Raw genomic sequence first — 9,932 nt, 5'->3', positions numbered from 1 at the left:
GAGTGTGAGCTGTGATTTAAAATAGCTATAAAATATGATATGTAATGTGCATGAAGAGCAGTTTGTTCAAATTACACTACACTACAACGCTATAGCTTCTATTTGACAACTCATTGTACAAAATCGCTTATCATGGAACAATAGCAGTTTATTAAAATATTGCGATACTAAGACACTGATATAGCTGCTATTTGACAATATTATGATGCACTAAGCAAAAAAAAAAAAAAAAAGAATCCATGTTTCAATAATCATTGAAAACAAATAAATGAATATTTAAACTACTTTTAGCATCTCAAATGAAGGCGAGATTTCTAACCGTTGCAGCAGCCCAAACCCAAGCCTTAAATGTTAAAAGCTGAGGCTTAAACATAAGATCTTCCATCAAGGCATGAGCTTCTTTCCATTCAGATTTGGCTTTTAGCACAGCTTTTTCTGTGATCCAAATAGCTTCATCCACCTAATAACCACAACATATATATATTTTCAGAACAACTACAGATGAAATGTTGATATATATAATTAGCCAAGATGCTATAATCTAACCTAATCAGATAAACTAAAATTTCTAACAGAAACTGAACTTGCAGAGCATTTTTCTCAAATTCACCAAACATGGCTAGCACGTCGTAACTTTGCGGCAAATGCATGAGGTAAGGATGCCACCTTGACGTCTTTCCCTTACCAACTTCATATAACAAGCAAACAGTCAATATCTGCAATGTCAACAAGCTTGGAAATAAGTATCAAATAAAAGACTAAAAATGCATAATAAATCATAATTACGCATCATTAATAATGAAACCAAATCCTAACAGGTCGGCCCAATGCCTATTTCAACCACGGATACAATAATTCTAACCAAAAACATTGGGTTTGTTCAATAAACAAAAAAAGGTAATAAAAACTAAAAGCAACTCATTTATTGAGCCACTGTTTGATTAAATCACATATTTAGGCACTGTTTGGATAAACAATTTATTTAAGCACTTATAGCATATGCTCTTCTTATATAAGTGTTTATGTATAAGAAAATTTTATAACAAAAAATAAAATAACGTCAAATTCTTTTCATATAAGCTATAAACTACTTTCATAAACTATCTCAGAGAGGTTATAGAACTAAATTGAAACCACTTATAAGTTATTTTCGTAAGTTCTTCCAAATAGTCTCATAAGTGGTTATGTTAGTAGATAAGTTTAATTAAGTCAAACCAAACAGGCCCTTTGTCTCTGAAATTGTAGGCTTAGGGCAATTTGGTTCCTAAAATTAACAAAATTTTAAAATGATCCTTAAATTGAAAATCACCAATCACAATGAACTCTTCAAGGCAACTTCAATGACTAAATTTACATGACCGATCTACGATCGAAAATATCAATCTCAAGGCTTTATCAATTTTCACAAGTTAAATTGCAGGAAAAACAGTTAAAACTATTATCTAGTCCTTACAATTTCAAGAACTAACACGGTGACTTCACTCCAAAAGACCAAAACTATTGGCTTTATCAATTTTCACAAGTTAAATTGAAGGAGAAACAACCAGCAAAAGAACAATATCACTTAAGTAAAGTTAAGAACAAACACCTGAACTGAGGATAGAGAAGGATGCTTATTGACAGCAATACAGAGCTTTTTATCTTCCATAACACTCTCTCTAGTCATTAAAGCAGATTTTGGAACTCTCAGAACAATCTCTCCCCTTCTAAGATCTCTCACAGCACCCAAACCTCTACTGCAACATTCTCCAAACAACACAATAAAAAGGGTAAAATTTGTTAACAACAACAACAATTCAAAAGCATCAATACCTAAACTATTATTATCATTTATTACAGATTGTTATTACAATGAAGAGAATAATGAATAAAAATGAAAACTTTGAATTGGTAAGGGAAGATTGTGAATACCCGCCAGAGTGAGGGAAGATAGAAACGCATAGGGAATGACCCAAACAGGAAAAAAAGTGTTGAGAATGGTTTGTTGAATCTGAAATTCCAATTTGTGATGCCCATGTTAAGAAGCTTTCGAGGTTTCCTTGTTCTTGCTCCATCTTCCTTCTCGCGAAATCTCTAACCTAGTTCTTTCAGAACTCAGATACTCTACTTCTAGTTTTTATTTTTTTTGTTGTTATTTTCATTTTTTTTTAATAGTGTTTTTTCTTTTTAATATCATAATTTTTATTTTCTATAAAGTTTACAATAAAAATTATATGTTTTATACATAGAATAAAGAAAAAATATGGATATCCGAATTAATAAAAGAAAAAAATATATTATATTAAAATTGTTATTAACCGAACTATTAATCTCACAAACGACAGAAAATCAATAAAAGTTAGCCATTGCTATAAAAAAAAAAAAGACAGTTTTTTTTCCATAAAGTGTCGATTTTACGGTAATAATTTAATTTTGTAAGTGAAATAAACAAAGTTAAAATTTTATCTAATATAAAATAATCATTAGTGTAATAATTTATTAATAAAAAATAAATTATTTTAAAATGTTATAAAATAAATAATTTATTAGTTGATAGTTGAGTTTAGCTCTGTACTTTCACATGTATCTATTTCAAATTTATTCCTTTGAAAATCTGAAACTTAGTAATAACTCTTATTATCTAATGTTATTTGCACTTGCTTTTTAGAAAATAATTCTATTCACCGAACTAGTTGGTTAAAGGAAGAAAAATTACATTGAAAAGACATGTGTTGGGGTTTTACATGTTGGACATTTCTTTAATAATATTTGATTTTAAATAATATTTTATCATGATTTAAATTATTTGTAGTAAAACACATGTATTTTTCAGTAATAGCATAACTCAATGCCTAAATTTTTATCAACTATTGTCGAAAACATTGCCTCTGAATTGCCATTAGTTGATAATTTACTCGTTACTAGCAAGAGAGATTCACCCAGGAAGATATCAACCTTCCTATCAAGCTACTTAAAAGGAGTATCAAAATATAAAAAGAGAAATGTTGTTTCAATTTTTTTTTGTCTATGTCTACTATGACATTTGTGTTTTATTTTGTTGAATCTATCACAATATTATTATGTTGACATTTATTTATGTGATGTTTCGTTTAGTTAATGCTTTTGTTGGATGACTATAAAAACTGAATTGTGATGACTTTTGTTGGATGACATTGTATGGAAATATTGAGCTCAATATTGTAATATATAATGGATCATGAAATGTGAAATGTGAAATGTTAAATATTACATTGACATAAGTTTTCTTGGTTTTTTTATTTTATCAAATATATGTTTTTCACCTCTAATTTTTTTAAAAAAATTGTCAATTAGTTAACATCATGGGACTTTTAAAAAATATTGACTTAACACAAGTGTCACAAGAAAATGTAATATAATTAATTGAACTCATGAGACCAAATTCTTAGTTTCCATTGTAAGTTGTTCAATTTGCACACACACAAAAGTTGCTCAATCGTAATCATAACATGTAAAGTGAGTCTAATATCCACCATGCAAGATTTTGAGTCAAAAAAGTGATGTATAGAGTTTTTACCACAACTATTATATTCTAATAATCTAGATTTACAACTTTTACTTATTAGTTCATATATGATGAGGACACAGAAAACATAATCAAGATCAAAGAAGGCAAATGATGCTCTAAATAACATGATAGTCACTTTATTTGAAGCAAGTACAACTCATAAAAAAATTGAAGCACAAGATAGTCAATTGCTTAATATAAATTATAGAAGTTAAGGAATAAAGGTTGCATCTATGTGTTATTAAATTCTAATATTAGTTTTAATTAAAATAGTAGACTGAATTAGTAAGAAATTTGGATCTAATTGTAAAAACTTGAGTTAGGCCAAATTTAAAGTACTTGTAAGAAGGTGACACTATAAAAGACAAACCTTTTTTTTATTCAAGGGAAGATTTTGAACGTTATTTTTGTAAGACTTTGCTCTCTAGAGCTCTTGAAAGAATTCACTTTAAACTTATCAAAGTTGTTAATCCTTGTAGCGTTCTTTTGACTTATCAATCCTTAGATTGTTGCGCCATTCTATTCTTGAATTGTTTGCTGAATTTTAATTTTGAGTTTGCTTTACATTAAACCCTAGTACACAAATTCTACCAATTTTCGTATTCAGTAACCTGCAATCATATCTCGAGTTCTACATACTTGTTTTCAATGATTCAACAACCTAACTTGTGTTTTGGAAAGTCATCTTTCACCTCGTGTTGGAATCGTTCGATTCTGAATTTTATAGTTTCGATTATCGGATTCTCCAATAAAACGTGATTTTGACTTCAATCTGTAAATTTCCAATCTAGAGTGATCCTTGAAATGATTACAAACATGATCATATCAACATCTTTCACTTTCATTGCGGCCCACTATGGCTACCTCGCAATTTTATTGCAACATGTCCATTGTTCTTTACATTGTATCAAATATTCAGAATATATTTTAACTTGAATTTAATATTGATCTTAAATCTTACAAGTTTACACTATCGTTTTTTATTTTACTATATTTAAAGTTAGTTATCCTATTGACTACTATTATTATTTATTTGTCCATCCATAATTTTATTTATTCTTTTTATTGTTATATTAATAAATTTTTATACTTCTACAACATATTGTATCTATTTTAGGATTAACAAAGAGGCAAATTCGTCCTAAAGTTCAAATTCTTTCAAATCAGTTATTTTTTCTGACAAGGTATGCAAATTTCTTACATTATTTAAACTTTAATTTTATACTACTAATACCTAGTATTATATTTTGCTTATAGGAAAAGATTGAAATTTGACCGCTCTTTTATAAGAGTTGGATACACATGATGCAAATCCAAACTCATTGATGGATTAGAAACATGATGGTAATTTCATTATATTTTTAATGAATAAATTAGATGATAAATTCTACATGACTTCTGAAAAAACTTTATCAAATTTAATGATTAACACAAAATATTGATATATATCTAATGCATGGTTCAATAATTAAACACAAATTATTTTCAAATCGTTCTTTTTTTTATCACATATTTCTTTCCATACATTGCAATGGGTGTAAAGAACTAGCAACCCCACATTGACAATTGATAGCAAGAATTCAAGGAAACAATAATTTCATTTTGCATATTTTCAATTACCCTTCATGTCTAGAAAGGGGCAAGACACCCCGAGGGACTTACACCAATAAATTGTCGATTTTATTATCTGTCTTGTCAAATATGTTATTATGTAAGACCGTATTTTGTTATCTATTTTATTATATAGAATTATTTTTTGTTATCTCTAAAGTTGTACTCTGTGATAAGTACTAGAGTTGGAGGTTTATGTTCCAAATGTATGAACAAACTTCACCTCATATTACTTTCTCCATGAGTCGTTTGATGTTGGACTTTGATTTTGAATATTAATTACTTGTAGAAGGCTCCATAACGAATAGTCTATCAGTCCCAAATTATTAGCAAACAATATATACATTTAACATATTCAATTATGTTGTTTCAAAAATACCATTATAGAATTCATTGAGTTTGTCTTTTTCACATATTATGTTTACTGTTTTTCTGAAGTTGTTTGGTTCCAACCTCAATAAATAAGAGGATGGACCATTTTTCCTACTAGATGTGACACAAAATAAAAATAAAAAAGGTGAATTTATTTATTTCGGTTTGATTTTCAAGGATGCATTCAATTTTGACATTAATACAACTTCATATTTTATTTTAGTGAAAGGAAAGGTAATACTTTAATATTCATTAGCATCTCATGATTCAATTACACTTATGGTTTATTTGGTTTGACATTAAAAATGTTTTGTTTACCTTCCTGTCAATATAAGTTTGTTTGATTTGACATCAAAAATATTATTTTCACGTCTCGATAAATATAAGTTTGATTGATTTAGCATCTAAAATGTTATTGTTGTAAAAATATAAAAACTAAAAAGTTAAGTTTTTATTTTGATGTGATTCTATGTTGTGGTTTTATTTAAGACAGCAATGTTATAAATATTAAACTAAATTTTTATTAACCAAACAATCTTTAAAATGATATTGTTATTTTTTTTAATAAATTATTTTGTTATGTTATTTTATTTTGAGAATAACACAATAAATTAATGCAGTTTCTTATACATTTGTTAATAAATAATAAATATATAAACTATAATATGAGATGAAGCATACCTACCAAAAAAGGATACCATATTTCTCAACAACCTATCGGCAATGACTAAAAAGCCAACCAAATCCTATAGTATATTAAGAATTAAGAAATAAGAAACAATCACCATGCTATCATACCGAACGTCCCACATAGCATTTGTTTATACATACATAAATAATATATATTTTTGGCCACCATAAAATTAAACTTGCCTTATGTTACTATTTAACTAACAATTTTTTTTGTTAGACCACCCATTTTATTTTTATTATACTCTAATAATTTACGTGTGAATTAAATTTATATAACTGACGTGAAGTATAAAAAATTATTTGTTGAATGTAACTAAAAAAAGGTTTAACTAGCAAAATTATTTAACTGTCATCTTTCACAAATGAACCAACCTTTTTAATTTGATTTCTGAACACTGAGCTTTTTACCATTTAAATAATGTGTAATGAGATCTGATTCAAAAGCTCTCCCCACCATTGGTATTATACTAATTAATTAGTTATAAAATTCTAGAAGTATCTTAATATTTTAAAATTGAATTTGACTCAACACTGTGCAATGTGCAATGAAAAGTAGGTAGTTATTGGTTATTTGGTACTAACAGTTAACACAATTAACAGGTGTCAAGGGATCTGAATCAAGACTATAAACAATAAAGTGCAGCTTTTGTAAAATATTCAATTATTCAAAATGCTATGAGATCCACATAAGGTGCAAAACGGCTACGTGTCAAATTAGAGGTTGGAGTCCACGTGGGGGCATTTTGCTACGTTCATATTCATCCTTCTTTTAATAAAAAATATATTTACTCTTTCTAAACTTAAATATTAAAAATGGTTGTCCTATAATAACTCCAAGAGCATTGGTATATAGATATATGAATTTCAACGTAAAATTCTTAATTAAGCTACTTGGAAAGAAAAAAAAAAATTATACACCTGATAAATTTAAAATTAAAAAAAATTTATTATATTTAATACTGATATTTAAAAATTATATTTAACAAATGCAAATATAAGCAAATTTTAATTAATTTAATTAATATTTTAGAAACAATTTTTAATTAATATTCATGTAAATTAAGTTCCTTTTAAAAAATTTAATAGAGAAGAAATAATTTATTGAATATAATTATACATACTTTTTGTTTAAATAAATTAGTGATGAAATTTACGTAAATATTAATATAAAGAAGAATAGATATTTAAAAAATTTGAATATAGAAAAAAGATTCTAAATTCAAAACATGAACTCCGTAGTACATCAAATGTCCTATTATATTTTTCATTGCATAAAAATAATTAATGAAATTAACAAACATTTTGAATAATGTAGAATTGATTATTTTGGTATATGTATGAATTGGGAAGAAGAGTATTATATACTTATTAAAATTTAATGTTCATTCCACTTTCCAGATTCCACTATATGCAATTTGTGAGTGTATGTAATAGAAACCGACCTAGACCCACATGGACAGTGATAGGGGACCACGAGGCCTAACAAACGGTAAAGAAAAGCACCATAATAGTGGGTCCCGCAGTGTTGCTCGAGACCAATCCTACAATGATCTAGCGAAATCCGAGTTTTAATTTGGTGAGCCAATTATAAATGAACACGTGTTGGTCACGCAGCACCGTTGTTGTGGCACCGCTTTGTAGCATGCGATAAGGTTATCCTGCATTGATTGGGTGATTGTGTCCACGTGTTGTCCATGTTGGATTGCCCTTTTTCTTCCGCACTTTACGTTCCTGCCGTCATTTCCGGGTCCTCTCCGCTTCAACTTTTTCGGGTCGGTCTCCGGTTTATGCCCATAAATTTTCATCACACACTACAAGCAAATAAATACTCTTTTTTTTCTACATATCAACGCGAGTAACTTTTTTTTTTTTTTTTTTATGAAAAAAAATATATTAAGAATTCAGTTTGGGAAAATTATTTCCCTCAATATTTATATAAATAATATCATCTGAAAAAAAATTTCAATATAACTATATCAAAATCGACATAATAAACTCTATATATTAATAGGTCTCCATATTTATTTGTTTTACGATTAATTTAATTTGTTAATGATAAAAATAAATAAAATAAGTAATTTATGTAAGAACTAGTTGTAGATGCTAAATGAAAGTATATTTACGATTAATTATATAGACGATTACTTTAGAGTCATATTCTATAATAATCCATTAAGCAGCAACTATTAAGCGTTTGAAGAGACAATCTTTTTTAATAACGCATAAAGAAACATTCATATGTTATCTTTGCATGCCAAGATACCATTGCTAAGGTAATGATATCCATATGTGCTAACTTTGATATACGCACAAAAAGATTTATTATATTTATTTGAGTTGTTTATTCCTCTTAAGTATAGAGGTTGATTCAGTTGTGATACTATAATGTGGACTTGATAGTGTATGGATTTCTACAGTTTCTCTTATATCTTAGAAATTTGAGAGAATATGATCATATTACAATCTTTCTACAAGACAACCATAACAACACCAAAAAACGGTATTGTACTTCCAAGTAGTATCACCCACAACATCACTTGTTAGGTTTCAATCCAACCAAAAGAATAGACTAAGACTAAATAATCTACTCCAATATTCTTCTTTAATATTTTTGATCCAAAGTTTCTTAGCATTTTTACAATCTCTAAGGATGTACATAATTGTTTCGAGAACATTATTGCACTTACAACTTACAACACATGATATTAGAAGTATGCATTTGTGAACTATTTATTTATCTTTAAGTAATTTTTCATTAGTCATCTTTTAAAGGATAACTTTAATTCTAACTGATTCAATACAATTCAACACTTGAGTAAATTTACGTATTGAATTAAAAAAAATTATATGAAATTAGTATATTTGATTCATATAGATTAAATAAAAGTTGAAATTTTTATAAAGTTAAAACTGGAACCAATGCAAATGTTAGTATACATTTTTCATCATTATCAAGTTTAATTGAGATATTTATTTCATTTAAAACTTCTCTTCCATATATCAAGGTGCTCCTCTGCAATGAATTATATAAAATAAAATAGAAAACTGAAAAGTTGATATATTTAATTTTACTTTAATATCATATATTAATTTTTTAATTCTTATTGTTACTTATATTTTATTTTAGAGATAATATCTTTATTTGAAATGAGACCTCTTATTTTTATTTTTTTCCTGAATTGAGACCTCTTATTTAAAATGTCTTTGACGTTCTTGTCTCTTGAAGCGAATTACTTCTGCAAGACAATTTAATTAAAATATTATTCATAAAGTTATGATTATGAGAAAATAAATTAATAATTTTTTCTAGTAAATAAAAAATTAATAATTTTTTATTATAAAAATCCTATTAAGTGGTGAATTTTTTTCTTTTGATCTTTTTTATTTTTTTTAAAGTCTATAATTTTTAATAATAATTTTCAGTTACAAAAAAACACCAATACAAATGTGATTGTGATAGTTACTGGTTCTGTTTCGTTTCTCTTCTAAAACATTAAACCCATCTCCGAATAAACCCGACCCACAAACCATGGACCAATAACCCGACCCGTTTAGATGGCGGGTAACAACACAATGACGAGGCAGCATGGAGATGAGGCTGAAAACAATAAACTTGCTGACAAGCGTGTGCAATTCACAACCATACATTGTTGTTTCAAACATACACATACACACACACACAAAAAAAAAACTCAAAACCCAAACACTATACAAGCAACAAAAATTAAAC

The 9,932-nt window shown here is 27.3% G+C and overlaps 1 protein-coding gene across 1 annotated transcript in view; it reads right to left on the bottom strand.

Annotated features, from left to right (window-relative positions):
• LOC101513444 (protein SET DOMAIN GROUP 40) overlaps positions 1-2,129 on the bottom strand; it is a 3,682-nt gene extending 1,553 nt beyond the window's left edge. Inside the window, exons 1-4 of the mRNA XM_004490717.4 lie at positions 1,912-2,129; positions 1,589-1,736; positions 585-716; positions 320-460 (exon numbers count right to left, since the gene is read on the bottom strand). Of these exons, the coding sequence (XP_004490774.1) occupies positions 320-460; positions 585-716; positions 1,589-1,736; positions 1,912-2,054 (564 nt within the window). The 5' untranslated portion in view covers positions 2,055-2,129. The remainder of the gene's footprint in view (positions 1-319; positions 461-584; positions 717-1,588; positions 1,737-1,911) is intronic.
• Between the last annotated feature and the right edge of the window lie 7,803 nt (positions 2,130-9,932).

Source organism: Cicer arietinum, chromosome 2, assembly GCF_000331145.2.
Source record: "Cicer arietinum cultivar CDC Frontier isolate Library 1 chromosome 2, Cicar.CDCFrontier_v2.0, whole genome shotgun sequence".
Classification (NCBI taxonomy): Eukaryota; Viridiplantae; Streptophyta; class Magnoliopsida; order Fabales; family Fabaceae; genus Cicer; species Cicer arietinum.
The sequence above is the reverse complement of the archived record's forward strand: the minus strand, read 5'-3'. Positions and strand labels throughout refer to the sequence as shown.